Below are 14,402 nucleotides of genomic sequence, written 5' to 3' on the forward strand. Positions count from 1 at the left end.
GGTGTTAAAATTAAAATTACAAACAAGCGAGTTTAACGGCTTTGAAAACTATTCAGCCTTACATGTTTTTAGAGCCCACACCGCAATCTGTTTAATCTTTTTATCCATCCGTACGTTCTTTTGTATTTGCTGTGTTACCGAAATGTTCCTTCACTGTTTATTTTTTATATTTCACTCCGCCAATCTGTTGGTCATTTTCTTATATCAAAATTTGGTAAAAACCGTTACACACGTCCTTTAAGAAAACAGACATGACGAACGTGAGCGAACAAAATCCTAACGTGAATTAAAGATGGGTAATTTGTACTAATATAAAGAGCGATAACCTCTGTTAAGCGTGCACATGTGTAATTTCTCCGGTGAAACAACCTGCCTTACGTGAAACCTATTGCAGAAATCTTCATGGTTGCGCTGTGTTTGTTTTTAGGGTGGGAATACACAGTGGACACAAGTGTGGCGAGTTACGTGGCGGTAGAGAAAACTTATCACATGTCAAGAAGGAGGAGGTGGGTTCGCAGCAGAAACCTGGTGAAGAGCACTGAGAAAGAAGACAAGGTGAGCTTGCCGCTACTGCCACGTTCTTTTTTTGTTAGATTTAACCCGACGACTCCCTAGAGCGACAAAAAGGGAGCAGGGATTGCGCAGTGGTGAGAGCTCTCGCCTTCCACCAATGTGGTCCGGGTTTGATTCCGGCCCGGTGCCATATGTCAGTCGAGTTTGTTATTGGTTCTTGCCTTGCTCCGAGGTTTTTCTCCGGGTTCTCCGGTTTTCCTCCCCTCCTGAAAAACCAACCTTTCCAAATTCCAATTCGACCTGGATAGAGGACCCGCATGAAAACCAGCTAGAGTTGATGTGGTTTCCCCTCTAAATATAGCAATTTATTTATTAAAGTTCAACGTTCATTTTGCAAAATATTGAAAAGTTAAATAGCCTCTCTGGAAAGTACCACTCATTAGCCTTTACTGGAATGGTCTCGTCTGAGATTTGGAACCGCCTTTTAGCACCACGCGAAAGCACCCCTCGATGGCTTTTATTTAAATGTTTATATATTGGGGCTCTATCAACAGCGTTAAAAGTTAGAACCATTTTGTACAGCATTATAAGAACCACAGCACTACGTGAAAGAACTGCGCAAAAGTTTTCGTTTGAATGGTCACACACTAGGGTTCATCTATAGCCGACTAAAAAGTAAAGCCCACCTCGTCAAGTATAATAAACAGCACCGCATAAACCTACTGCTCAATAGCCTTTATCTGAGCAGAAATGACATGTGGTAAGTGGCTTTACTCTTTTTCAACCATGTAAAAGAAACGTTGGCGCACTTTCACAATCTCCATCTTGTTTGCAAATTCTGCTTATTTTATGGTAAACTCTTCTAGCTACTTTTCCATGATTTGAAGTAAGTCTTATTTATAGGTCCTACCATTATTGTTACTTATTTTCGCGGAACCGGTATATTTCGCGGGACTTAAATTTCGCGACTTGGGCAAAAATATACATTAGAAGGAACTACATTTCGCGAAAATTGTAAAATACTGGTCTGCATTAACAAACAGTTATGGTGGATTTCCACTGATGCGTAAATTTTTACGTGTGTGAAAAAAATTAGAGACAATGTATGAACGACTTGCGTAAACGTGTACGCAAGTCGTTCATACATTGTCTCTAATTTTTTTACGTACGTAAAAATTTACGCGTCAGTGGAAATCCACCATTATGGTGGATTTCCACTGACGCGTAATTTTTTACGTGCGTAAAAAAATTAGAGACAATGTATGAACGGCTTGCGTACACGTTTACGCAGGCCGTTCATACATTGTCTCTAATTTTTTTACGCACGTAAAAAATTACGCGTCAGTGGAAATCCACCATTAGTCTCAGAATTGGCACAAATGATTTTAATTTTCCATAGCAGTAGTTTCTAATGACACTGAACAAAACTTTATAACAAAACGAAACTGAAAACAGTTTAAAATGTTCCTTTATAACAAAGTAGAGCTAGTTTGATGACTGTACCGAGATAATTATGTAGTAAACTGATGATAGCGTTGATTAATTACAACGAATTATATAGAAGGGTATTAAAGTTTGCGTCATTACTTTTCGCAAGAACGTTTTTTCGTGGGTCTTTAATTTCGCGATTTTTGAAAAATCGCGAAATACGCAAAAATTAAGTCCCGCGAAAATATGTAACAATAAGGTATGTTATAAAGCGATTATCGATTGAGGGTCGTAAACCCAAAACAAAAGTAATCGCTCTGGCCTATTACAAAGGGCACAGACAATCCATTGAACCAATCAAAGTAGTCGCTCGAAGTAGCCGGCGTGAAGCGCAGGAAAACACGTGCGAGGGAATTACCACTGATTTGGGTTCTTACTTTTGATTGGTCAAGAAAGTGGCGCAAGCCAGTTTTATAAACCAATCACTAAGCGAAGCAATGCAAAACCAAAGCAAACGCGAATTAATTTCGACATTCAAGGGAAAATCGCTCTATTACGTACTACTTGTTTCCTAGGGTCAGGACAAAGTTGACACGGAGGGATGGGAATACGCTGCAGTGTTTTCGTCCAAGTTTCACAGCAAAGCCCGCACTCGGGATTTAGTCCGACGTCGAAGATGGCATCGAAAAATGGTGCAAACTGATCCCACAGCTCCTGCGGTGTTTCAGATATCTGAAGAGGTTGGTAGAATAAATTCACCGAAATTATCGCTGGATAAAGACGAGTTTCCTTTAGTTCTTCCTTCAGCTGTATATAACCGATGTTGTCACTGCACTGGCACTAGGCAATAATGACGAACCAAGTCTATGTACTTGCCATAAAAACGAGAAAGATTATTCTTTGACTTCCCAATAACTTAATTTGAATTCTTAACCAATGAGAACGCGAATGTTTTTTAAACTGTCCAATCACGGGCAACTCTGCACGTTCACGCCTTTCAGTGGCGGGAAAACCTGTACGCCGGTCGTTCCTTTGACCCGCTATCTCTTAACTCAGCAGTAAAGTTGCACTAAAGGTTTAAATGAAATGACTTTGTTAAAGATTCATTTTGAAGTACATTCAACTCTCTCTAAAACGGACACCTTCGAGACTGGCTCCAACTGTCCGTCTTAGAGAGGTGCCCGTCTTATATGGAGTTTAGTTTCAGTAAGATGACTGAAAAACGTCCGGGACGGGACCAACACCAGGTATCCGTCTTCTAGAGGTGTCCGTTAACAGAGAGTTGACTGTATATAATTTTCAATAAAAAATAAATATTTCTTGATAACCAACAGGGTAAAAAGGGCGGAATTATGATGGTGCCGCGGATGTTCATCACGTTTGAAAGTATGTAAAATATGTAAAATATGTATTAATCCAGTTTCAATGTAATCGCAGTGCGTGAGCTCCTGTAAAACCCCCTATTAAGATTTCAAACATTCTTTATAAAATTAAAGTACCCAGCTTTCAATCTTGTATAACTTCAGCTAAATTTTTTTAACGTAGTTTTACTAAATCTGACCTAAGGAATAATAAAACACAAGTTTATTTCATCATTTAACAGCGTTAAAGATTAATTGAACAAACACTCAAAGGCCAATCACAGTATACGATTATTTAGTTTTTCTTTTAGATCGATGGTTTAAAAAGCGAAAGTGAAAATGAACAGTTACGTAGAAGGACACGCAAACAAACAGAGCATACTTTCTAGTTAACTGAAATGTCTGACAGTGTAAAAATATGATACTATAATTCTCTTAGAGGAGAATTTAGTCCGTTTTGAGTCATGGTGTAGTCGGAGTTCCTTTTATGTAATGTTTAATAAATGAGCAGCAGTGTTTTATCAAGTTTAAAACACGAGGCGCAGCCGAGTGTTTTAGACTTGATAAAACACGAACTGCGAATTTATTGAACGGCTTTAAAGTCTTCTGATGTAGATCAACTCATTCTTGCACTAATATTTGGATTTGGGGTTATTTTGGCCTAGAAAGTTGGACGTAAAGTTTAGCCGTGTCTTTATCAGATATAAAGACACTTATTAAAATATTAATGTCTTCTGTATTTTCTTTATGAATTATTAATGAGTTTTTGGATTTTAAGTCAACTTCAAAAATAACACAAAGTAAAAATAAGGTTAATTCACCTTTAGAGTTAAGCGCAGTAAGTTCTCGAAAAGACGCGTGTTTACGAGGGTCGGGTAGCAGCTCTCGTAAGGTCTCACATGAATGGCTCGCTACCCTTCAAGAAAACAATAGAACAAACAACAGGAACAATGCCCCTAGCCCCCAAAACAAAAACAACAAGTAGAGGATCAATAGAATTATAAGCTTATGAGAGCCGCTACGCTACAGGTTTTCGAGGTTCCTCAATAAAATCTGCAATCCTTACAAGTTCTTTGACATAACAGTATTTTGTCGTATATCTGAGGAAGCTATCCCTATCCCTGGTATAAGTAAGTGTGCTCATTTTTGACTTTCAGAAGCCCACAAGTACCAGCTGAGAGTTTACTTGTTCCAAGGCCGAGACCTGTTGCCATCTGATCCTGATGGACTGTCAGGTGAGTCGCATGTGACTAGGGATGATCTGAGATCAAATTATTATTTGGCTACGTCACGGACAACACATTTTGAAAAAATAGGTCACCAAGGGTGACATGAGTCTAATGCCGTATGGCATAGTGATACAGATTGCGCGGTTTTCGTAAGCCGGTTAAAATTGGTTAGAGGTTTGTGTTCGGGAGTTTAATTTAAAATGCTTATAGCAAGCTAGGGGCATCGTGGATGATTATGGATGAAAACGAAACAGTCATAAATGTTATATGCTTCACAAAATTTAAAGTATGAACAGGAGTTGATGTTACTTCTTCCGTATTGTCCGTAAAAGCAGAAACGATTAAACATTTGGACAAGATTGCGTGACGATTTACAAAAAGCATGTTCATTACAACAAGGGTTGAAGAACTTCACATCGTTTTCTTTCAGATTTTTCACCATTTTGATGATGACTCTTGAAACAGATTTTGCAATAAAAGCACTTGAAATAGTGACTGTTACTCCATTGTACTGTAAGCACTTAGTGACAGATTTTCCTAAAAACGGGTGTAAATGCTCACGTCAATATAATGATGACCTTTTGAACGCTGGAAACTAGGCAATTATTATCGAGCTACCATACACAGGAGCGAAGACTGTTTATCATGATGTACAAATTTCGCGAATCATCACTTCCATATCAATGTAACCATTTTATGATTTTTCTAGCTGTAAGAAGAACTTAAGATCTCTGAGAGTCGTAAAAGCATGAAATTCGATTTCAGTGTATGGCAAAGGCCGGGACAGTGTAATACTGCAAAGCGGCCAAACAAACGCATTTTGATTTAGTTGCGTAACTTGATTTACATTTATCCATGTACATCTTTTATTTTTTGAAGGTTTTTGTTTGCACTGTAAAGAAAAAATTGGTCAAAATTCGAATGACTTAAATACAAAAACCGAGGTAAAGTTTTCTATTTTTTAAAACAAAAATAAATATTTGGTCGTATTGTGTAAATAAACGCGAGTCGCCGTCGAAATATTTTTTCTCAAAGACGTCTTGCTTTTTAAGCAAGACGAAAACACAAGTGCTTAACTGAACTGAAAACGAAGATTTATTTTCACAAAAAGCTTACAAATGTCTTAACTGGAAAATTATTTCGTCCTGTTTAAGTGTTGAATAATCGTGACTTGAGAAAGAACTTTTAATTATGCGTGGGAACACGTGTCGCTGATTGGCTGTTTTTAATTGAAACTAATCGTGCGTGTCCGTACGGAGTCCGTTCTTGCAGCTGATCATTGTTTTCTACATTACAGCGAACGATTATCGATCCCGAACCATTCCCTTGGGATTGCTAACAGCTTTTTTCATATAACAAAAGAGTCTAATGCGCATGCGCAAAGCGCACGCAAGCATTAGACTCAAAAATTGGCAAAAATTTTCAAAATCGTCGGTCAAAATTTGTCTTGATCTTTATCAGTCGGAACCATTCTTGGTTATTTTCACCTTTCTATTGCTCCTTTGTTGTGTTGCTATGTTAGAAAACTATTATTTTGAGGCTTCCTTCAATTTGAAAGGAATCAGAAAAATGATTTAATATACCGTAACATTGCTCCTTCCTGTAACAACGTCGCTAAGCAACAGGTGGATTAATTACCAGCACAACGGCCCTGCCCTTGCATTATACATCTTGGTATATTTCTTAGCCTTTCTCTCCACCCCCCCCCCCCCCCCCCCAGAAACAGAAACCAACAAGAAGTAGTTTATTGACCAAGCTAGAGGTCCAGATTTGTTTGGTACATGTGGATCAAGACTTAGTCAAAGTCCACTAGTGAGCTAAAAATATACGATATAACCGAACGAACTTGTCCAATTAGATGATAAACACAGCCGGTTTGCGCAAGCGGTTTGGATGAAAATGCGAGCTGTCTTGATAAGAAATTCTGAACTGCACGTTTACAATAACATTGTGTGAGAAGTTCATCTGGAACGCGCGCGGAGCAGAAAAAAGAGGAATTATCAATGCTTTACACCTGGCTCCTTTTTAAAAAAATGTCATTTTTTAAAAAAACAATTCGTAGACCTTTACTAAAACTAGGCCTTCAGTACGGGTTGAATCATGTTGCTGTTGTTGCATTGTTTGTATTTGTTGTATTCCAGACCCCTATGTGCGCGTATCGTTTGGCACTCAAAGCCAGGTATCTGAGATCATTCACCGTACCTTGTGCCCGACCTGGGACCAGACGCTTATCTTTGAAAATGTTTACATTTACGGCAGTCCTGAAATCACCGACGAGTCACCACCAAATGTTGTCTTGGAACTGTTTGATCAAGATCCTGTGGTAAGCTGATAGAGAGTGAGATAATTATAGTGCAGCTCGTACGAGTTAAATTTGAGGTACAAATCATTCAACACATTAATTACGCAAGTCAGTTCCCATGTACCTTCCTGGATCGAAGCCACTAAGCCTTTTGGCTAGGTTGCTTAGTCGGTTGGGTGGGGGGGGGGGGGGGACGGCTATGCAAAAGATTTTAGGGTGGAAAAGTATTTTGTACCATAATTTTACGTTGTGTAAGTACTTGTATGTTGTTTTATTTAGAATTGTGTAATTCAGCGAAGACGTCAGACTCACATTGTAATCTCCTGATCCTCAGTTAAGTGCCAGTTGAGGCCTTGTCGAGTTCGAGTCAACAACTAGTTCAGTTGAGTTATAGCTAGCTACAATAGGCTGCGTGAACTTGTAGTTACGTACAGTTAAATGAAGAACGGTTGAGTACGTCAGCAAGCACGGGTTTGCAGTCTTTCTCTACCTTCGGCTAATCACCCCTGACTGCGACAGCTAGCAAAAAGCTGTTAAACAGAATATCATGATGTCATTTGACTTCAACTGCCAGAATTCAGTTTTTTTTTCCCTTTTATGTTAATTATTGTGTGGGTTTATTAACAAATGCCTTAAAAATGGGGGAAGATAACGGATGGGTTCTAGTATTCTCGGGCAAGACGTACAAAGTGACGTACTTTTTGCAAATCTTCGTAAGAATCCCTGAAGAGTCTCCGATTTTTGTCCATAAATCAGAAATAGCACGAAAACTCCGAAGTTGTGACGCCAGCTTGTCGCCATGTTTCTTAACAACGCCCCAACCATTAACCGTAGGATCAGTCAAGTTTCAGCGACTCAAAGCAAAACATGTTCTTGTTTTCCCGATAATTTATAATCGGAATTCCTTGAGTTTCTATGCGTTTTTGCTTGTATTTAATCATGAAATGTATGCACCAGTTACTGTAGTTTCTCGAATAAACACAAGACCGTTTTCGACAGGGCATTTATCCAACGAGGGCCTTTTTTATATGATCCTTGTTTTACAAAATATTTCACGTTATTTTTTCAGGGCAAAGATGAGTTCATGGGGCGCTGCGTGGAATCTCCTGTTGTAAAACTTAAAGGCCAGGGACCCCCCGCACCAAGACTATTATGGGAACCAGTCAAAAAGGGAACGGAAGATGCCGGAGAGATTCTGGTTGCCTTTGAACTATACCTGGTAAGAATTGGGGCATAAATTTGAGTTGTTTTCTTTATATCATGGGGAGCAGGGATGGCGCTTTAGTGAGAGCGTTTGCCGCCCACCAATGGACTCGGCTTCATATGTGGGTTGAGTTTGGTGTTGGATCTCGTCTTTGCTCCGTGGGTTTTTCTCCGGGTTCTCCCGTCCGGTTTTCCTCCCTCCACAAAAACCAACACTTCCATATTCCAATTCCATCGGCAATACAGGGCCCCATATGCTTATAGCTTTAATCCTCACCGTGTCTAAATAAAGGTAATTTCAAAACACACCGTCACCACAAACTCGTAAATTGGTCAAACTCGATCAAAGTATTCATGTGAGTGTGAGACCAGCTAGATTTACTGCTTTTTTGCTTTTTTCACAATACTTTTGTCTAATCGCTAGTTAAGCTGTTTTACAGCAAGCGTCGCTTGTTGGAATGCCCTGGTCGACTAGCCCATCTCAGTTTGCTTGTCAAATTAAACCGGAGTGAACGTTACAAAATCCCAAATTGAAGCAGTTTTGCATTGTCTTATTCCACAGGATGAAGGAACCGATCTGCCTTACTTTCCTCCCACCAAAGAACACAAACCATCGTTGTACATCGTACCCAGTGGAATTAGACCCGCGGTACAGCGCACAGCAATTGAGGTGAGTATATCATTAAGAGAAGAGTAGGTAAAAAAAATTCTTTCCCCGGTTTCCGTAGCATTAAGCGATTGGAAGTATTTCTACTCATCCCTAGATGGGATGGTAGTTCATCGCAGGGTTACCCCCAGCAGTAAATTCACCGGTACCCATTTATACACCTGGGTGGAGAGAGGCACTTTTAGACTAAATTGGCCTGCCCAAGAACACAACACAATCACTCGAATTCGGACCGCTCGATCTGGAGTCCAGCGCTAACCATTAAACCACCGCGCCTCCCACTTAGTGAAAGGTCGGCTCGCTTATAATTGCTCAAATTGTGAGCATACACCATGGATATAAGAAAACTAAAACATTTCTCCTCTATTTATTGATAAGAATTCTCATTTGGAAACTTTGCTTTGAAATACTCGCAAGTACACACACTATTCGTGAATTGAAAATAAAAATCGAAAACTGCTTCATCGATAATTTTCCAAAATGGCATATGTTCTTTCAGCTGAATAGTGCAATTTTTGCCATCCTTTTTAATAATTTGTATATAATTGGTTACTTAGGTAAAGGCTTTTGTTGTTGTTGTTTGTGATAGCATGTGCTCCTTATTATGCAGGTATTGTGTTGGGGTGTTCGAAACATGAAGAAGTTTCAACTGGCCAATGTCTCCTCACCAAGCATCGAGTTCGAGTGCGGAGGTCACGTGGTCCAATCGTCGGTGATTAAAAACACGCAGAGGAATCCCAACTTTGATGAACCAATCTTCTTCTTTGACACTGTAAGAAGCTGTTTATAACGTAACGAACGCTATTCATTGCGTAGCTTAATATTTTTTAAATTTTATTTTGATAGTTATTAAAATGAGCTACTCTGAAGTGTCACGGCTGAGTTAAGTTTAATTTATTAAGTTTTGCCAATTACTCGCTATGAAACTTTATGTTTGCAAAGAAATTACTTCTATGGATCTGAATGACAAAACCATAGCTTTATTGCATCCAAATTTGTCTCCCGGGCGTTTTTTTAAGTTACAAGCAAACAAGATAAACTTTGAAAACTGTTCAGCCCAACAATATTTAAAAACCCCATATCACAATCCGTTTTAATCTTCGTCACTTTTGGCCATTCATACCTAAATTTAGCTAAAATCCGTGACACAGTCCCTTTAAAGGTTCTGTGTCACGGATGGCGTGTCTTTATGCCGTTCGTAATCCGTCGTTACCTTTCGCAGACGTAATCATCCTTGGTCATTTTCGGTTTTTAATGTTAAAATTTTCCTGTGTGGTGTTTTTCTACATGAGTAATTAAACTAATCGTTTTAAGGTGTTTTTAGACCTGGAGTTTTTTTGTACTCTCTAAAAGGAACTTGATAAATCGTGGCATATAATCGCCAAAAAAGCGTGATTCAATACTTTTGAGAAATGAGATGAGAAATAAGCACATTACACATTAAGGCAAATTAAACAATGCTAATAGTTCAACCATTTTACCGCGAGTAGACGGTTCTTCTTTTGCCCTTGAAACCAAGATGGCAGCCATACTGATCACTAAGGGGTAGAAAAATAGATTTTATAATCCCAGATAGTCATGAATTGTTTTCAATATTGCTTTGTTTTTGTTATCAGTATCTTCCAAAGGAAGAGCTCTACACTCCACCGATGAACATTAAAGTGCGAGATAACCGTTCGTTTGGCCGTCGACCCGTTGTTGGAGTTCACTGTATCAAGTCACTACAACCCTACAGGTGTTTACCGCTGGACCAGGTTGATTATGGTGAAGACGAAGGTTGGTTTTAGCAAAAGTTCATAAGCTCTAAGTCTACATCTAGTGTTTGGGCGCGTGCAATGTCTTTCGCGAGTAGGCTAAAAAAAACACTTAAACATACGCTCAGACAAAGACGGGCAAATTCAAAATTGCTTTCTTGGTTGTATATGTATTTTTTACACCAATTTTCTACTACGAAAGTTTTTAAAAAATGTTAAAGTAACTCATGCTTCATAGAATAAAGTAACTCATGCTTCATAGAATAAGTTTCAACGCGCAGTTGAATATTTTTATTAAAACCGCGCAGTATAAAATAATGATTGAATAATTGATCGATCCTTGCATTACAAACAAAACTTGTAAAATGTTCCTCCTAATAACAAAGTAAAGAATTCACCATTCACTTTTTTAAACACGATAAAATCTTTTTAAGCTCAATGCTTGTGGGGTCGTGTACTGTGTGATAAAATTGAAATACAGAATTAAACTGGTTAAAATTAGTTTATTACCGATATACAAGATAAAAATTTAAATCTCCTAACAATAACAATTATATACATTACATTATAAAAACTTTGAAAATTGATCTGTTATAGCTAGGTAAATGTGAATTAAATAACAGCATTAAAAAGTAATAACAATCGCAAAACCTTGTTCGTTTCCTTAAGCTCGAAGCTAATTTAGCTGTTTTCGGCAGTATATACATGTACGCTACATTCCACAGCACCCAAACAGTTTCTTGGAGTCACTGTACTGAGCTAGCCTTTTCTTTACTTCATAATTTCCTCAAGAGCTTTCCTCTGGATATCAATGCACAGATTCATTTACTGTTTTCAAACTCACTTATAATTCATCGGTCTTAATGAGCATAGATTTTTTTACGATTTTATTTCTCCGTTTACTCCGTAGTTTTTTTTTTTTTTGATTGAGAAGATGTATCAAACACTCGAGACAGTGTTTCATCTGCTATCCACTCACCTCGAATTTTGTCAAAAATACACCGCTGCGCGTCGTATTTTCAACTCTCTTCTCGGTGTTTGGAAATTCCGATGAAACACTATCGCTCATGTTTGATATATTACCTCACTTATTCAACCATGTCATAAAAAAAGCTACAAAAGTTATCGCAGCTGTGCCAATGGTCATCAGAATCTTCATTGCTAGTTCAACAGTGATACGAATTCCAAAAATCTTTAGACCCATGTCTGCCTCACGCCATGCTATGTACTGAAATAACTGCATGTCTTCAAGGGGGAGTTCTGTGGCCAGGGGGGTCCAATGCAATCGGCATCTTTTAGAGGCTTGTTTCACCATGCGATGTGATGCAGCTGCAACTATAGCTGGGGGATACAGCTTAAAGATAATGCTTATAAGATCAAAAAGTACAGTACCTACGTATTGCCATTTTGGATAATCGCTTCCAAAATCTGAACTGAAGTAAGCAAAACTAAATACTATCAAATCCAGGGCGTGATATGCTATAGCTAATGAAATGATGACATTGAAATCCTTTTGCGTTCTTTCCAGTGAACTTTGTAGCAGGAAGTGTTTTTGTAGAATGGTTGTTGGCTTGCATTCTCTCGATTTCATTTCTTCTATAACAGTATCAATTTCTAAACTATGAACTTGACAAACAAATCCATATATACTTAACCATGTGCTCCACCAGCCAGAAATGTACACAATTGCGGGAATGTAAACTGCATAATGCCACCACTTGGTGAAGAAAGGAAACCAATGTACCATGAAAAACGCCGCACAAAGGCCCCAGAGAAAAACAGACAGGACAGTATACCATCTGGAAATTCGGTTTAACTTCTGCTTCCACTCGTTCGAAACATTCTGTACGCTGAAAACTAGTGCGACATACTGTCCGCGGTTGAAATAATACAGCGTAAACACGAAGGGACACAAGAAATCGAGGGATGTACAGACACTGTTTATGATTTCTCGCACATGAATCTTCTTCTTATCGAAGCCGTAGTGCACAAAATCCAAACACATGATGGCTACAAGACATTCTAACCACACAATATACACAAAACCGCGATAAATACGCCATGTAAATTTGAATTGTCCGTCTTCAGGTTTCCACATGCCCAGAATCTGTAATATGTAGTAGCAAGGTCTTATGACCTCCGGTGAACGAGTACCTCGATCAAGGAGTGGGCTTCTTTCATCATCAGAATTGGACGAAAAGGTCACTTCGGTCAAGTACCGAGAGCTGATTGCCCTAGGCCCTTCACAAACTTCAAACTCTGCCATTTTGTTTCGCTTGCTCTGGGTATCGGACCTCTCGGTTTTCGAAAGTGTAAAACCCTGTTTTGCGTTTACTTTCGACGCACTAATTTGGACTTGCAATAAGTCGCGTATGCAAATTAGTGTGCCGGAAGTAAATGCAATATCGGTTTTTCCGAATATTAAGATGATTCTATCTAAATGTGGTGGAAGGAAATTTCAATTTCCATCACGAAAATTCATTTTCCGTCACATCTTTAAAAGCCAAATCTCGTTAGAGAAACTTTTAAAACTTTCTTGGAGGTTCGGTTAGTCTGTTTCAAATGTTGTTAAAAAAAGGATGCATTTTGTGAGCGGAAGGGTATTTGCTTGGGGGTGGGGTAGGGGTTGTGTAGGTCATTCTCCCAAAGGACGTCTTGGATAAAATGTTTAATTCCACTGTGATTTAACAAACAAGATATTTCTTGATTTTTTTTTCAGCTGATGCAGGCAAAGACGAAGACGCCGGATCTTATTTGATTGACATCACTGACGACAAAGAGAAAACGGTGAGAAGGTCTATCGTTTCACTGCCTAGGGGAAGCCTCGAGCCATGCGGCCCATACTGTCGGAGCTTATCCCTGTTTCTGTAGCATTAAGTGGCTACTGGAATATTTCTACTCCCCCCTGAATGGGATGCTAGTCAAACTCAGGGTACCCTCCCAGCTTTGTGTCGCCGGAAATTATACACCTGGGTGGAGAGATGCAGTATAAGAGTAAAGTGTCTTGCCCAAGAACACAACACAGTGACCCCGGCCAGGGCTCGAACCCGGCCGCTCGATCCGAAGTCCGGCGCACTAACCACTAGGCCACCGCGCCTCCTATGTTTCACTACCTAAGTAGGTAAAAAAGATTATTTTTCTAAGCCGTAAATCGTTGTTTGCTGTTCTGAACAGGAGTTAATAGAGGAGGACATTGACTGGTGGTCCAAATTCTACGCTTCAGTGGGTGACTATGAAAAAAGCGGAGACTACATAGAGCGTGGTTACGACAAGATCATAGTAAGTTTTGTTTACTTGTTTTCTTGTTTTGCCTGTACAACGAACATTAAGGACATAATATACCTTATTATAGGAAATTAAAGCTGGTGTAAATTGAGGTCTTTGAAAATATCAATCGAATAAAGGAAACCATCGCGAGAGAGGTGGCAAATTTTCAAAATGAAGAAAATTAACGCGATCATTGATGTCTGTAAAGATGTTTTGGCTGTAAGGTACAATTGGAGAACCGCTCTTCTGAAAGCAAGAATGAACCGGAAATATTGCAGATGACATCCCTTTAAGGCGTTTACATTGGAAAAGATTGAAAATAGTGTTCAGAAAAGAGAAGGTTACTGTTTCCTAGTTGCTAAATGTGTTCGGACAGTATCTAGAATTTGGAGTAAAGTAAGGTCTCGGAAATTAACGCTGTACTAAATAATGTCGCGGCAATTAACGCTCACAAATATTTAGAATTCGCGTTAATTTCATAGAGCGTTTATTTCCTATAATAAGGTATCTTTTAAGGTAGTCTTCAGTCTACAAGATGCTGAGCATCTGGATTACGTTGTGATATCTTAAACTTTGAACTCAATAAAAAATTATATAATTAGTTGCCGATTATTAATGATCTGTTTATTAGAATCTCCAGGTTGTTGGGGATATCTTGGCTATCTCATGGTGTTTTTG

The 14,402-nt window shown here is 38.9% G+C and overlaps 2 protein-coding genes across 3 annotated transcripts in view; one reads left to right on the forward strand and one right to left on the reverse strand.

The window, feature by feature from the left end:
• Positions 1 to 14,402, forward strand: part of LOC144643380 (myoferlin-like) — a 52,832-nt gene that overhangs the window by 25,397 nt on the left and 13,033 nt on the right. For both annotated transcript variants that reach the window (XM_078502593.1, XM_078502594.1), the window contains exons 29-39: positions 428 to 555; positions 2,517 to 2,681; positions 3,276 to 3,327; positions 4,460 to 4,537; positions 6,673 to 6,854; positions 7,903 to 8,052; positions 8,599 to 8,706; positions 9,314 to 9,475; positions 10,320 to 10,479; positions 13,177 to 13,244; positions 13,632 to 13,736. In XM_078502593.1, coding sequence (XP_078358719.1) covers positions 428 to 555; positions 2,517 to 2,681; positions 3,276 to 3,327; positions 4,460 to 4,537; positions 6,673 to 6,854; positions 7,903 to 8,052; positions 8,599 to 8,706; positions 9,314 to 9,475; positions 10,320 to 10,479; positions 13,177 to 13,244; positions 13,632 to 13,736 — 1,358 coding nt within the window. The remainder of the gene's footprint in view (positions 1 to 427; positions 556 to 2,516; positions 2,682 to 3,275; positions 3,328 to 4,459; positions 4,538 to 6,672; positions 6,855 to 7,902; positions 8,053 to 8,598; positions 8,707 to 9,313; positions 9,476 to 10,319; positions 10,480 to 13,176; positions 13,245 to 13,631; positions 13,737 to 14,402) is intronic.
• On the reverse strand, positions 10,971 to 12,723 carry LOC144643383 (uncharacterized). Its single transcript, XM_078502599.1, has one exon. The coding sequence runs from the start codon at positions 12,721 to 12,723 to the stop codon at positions 11,542 to 11,544; it is 1,182 nt and encodes a 393-aa protein (XP_078358725.1). The 3' UTR covers positions 10,971 to 11,541.

Source organism: Oculina patagonica, chromosome 2 (assembly GCF_052425735.1).
Source record: "Oculina patagonica isolate OP01 chromosome 2, crgOcupat, whole genome shotgun sequence".
Taxonomy (NCBI): Eukaryota; Metazoa; Cnidaria; class Anthozoa; order Scleractinia; family Oculinidae; genus Oculina; species Oculina patagonica.

Bases quoted from the DNA above. Each gene is read 5' to 3' on its own strand.
- LOC144643383 (XM_078502599.1), bottom strand. From the start codon at position 12,723: ATGGCAGAGTTTGAAGTTTGTGAAGGGCCTAGGGCAATCAGCTCTCGG.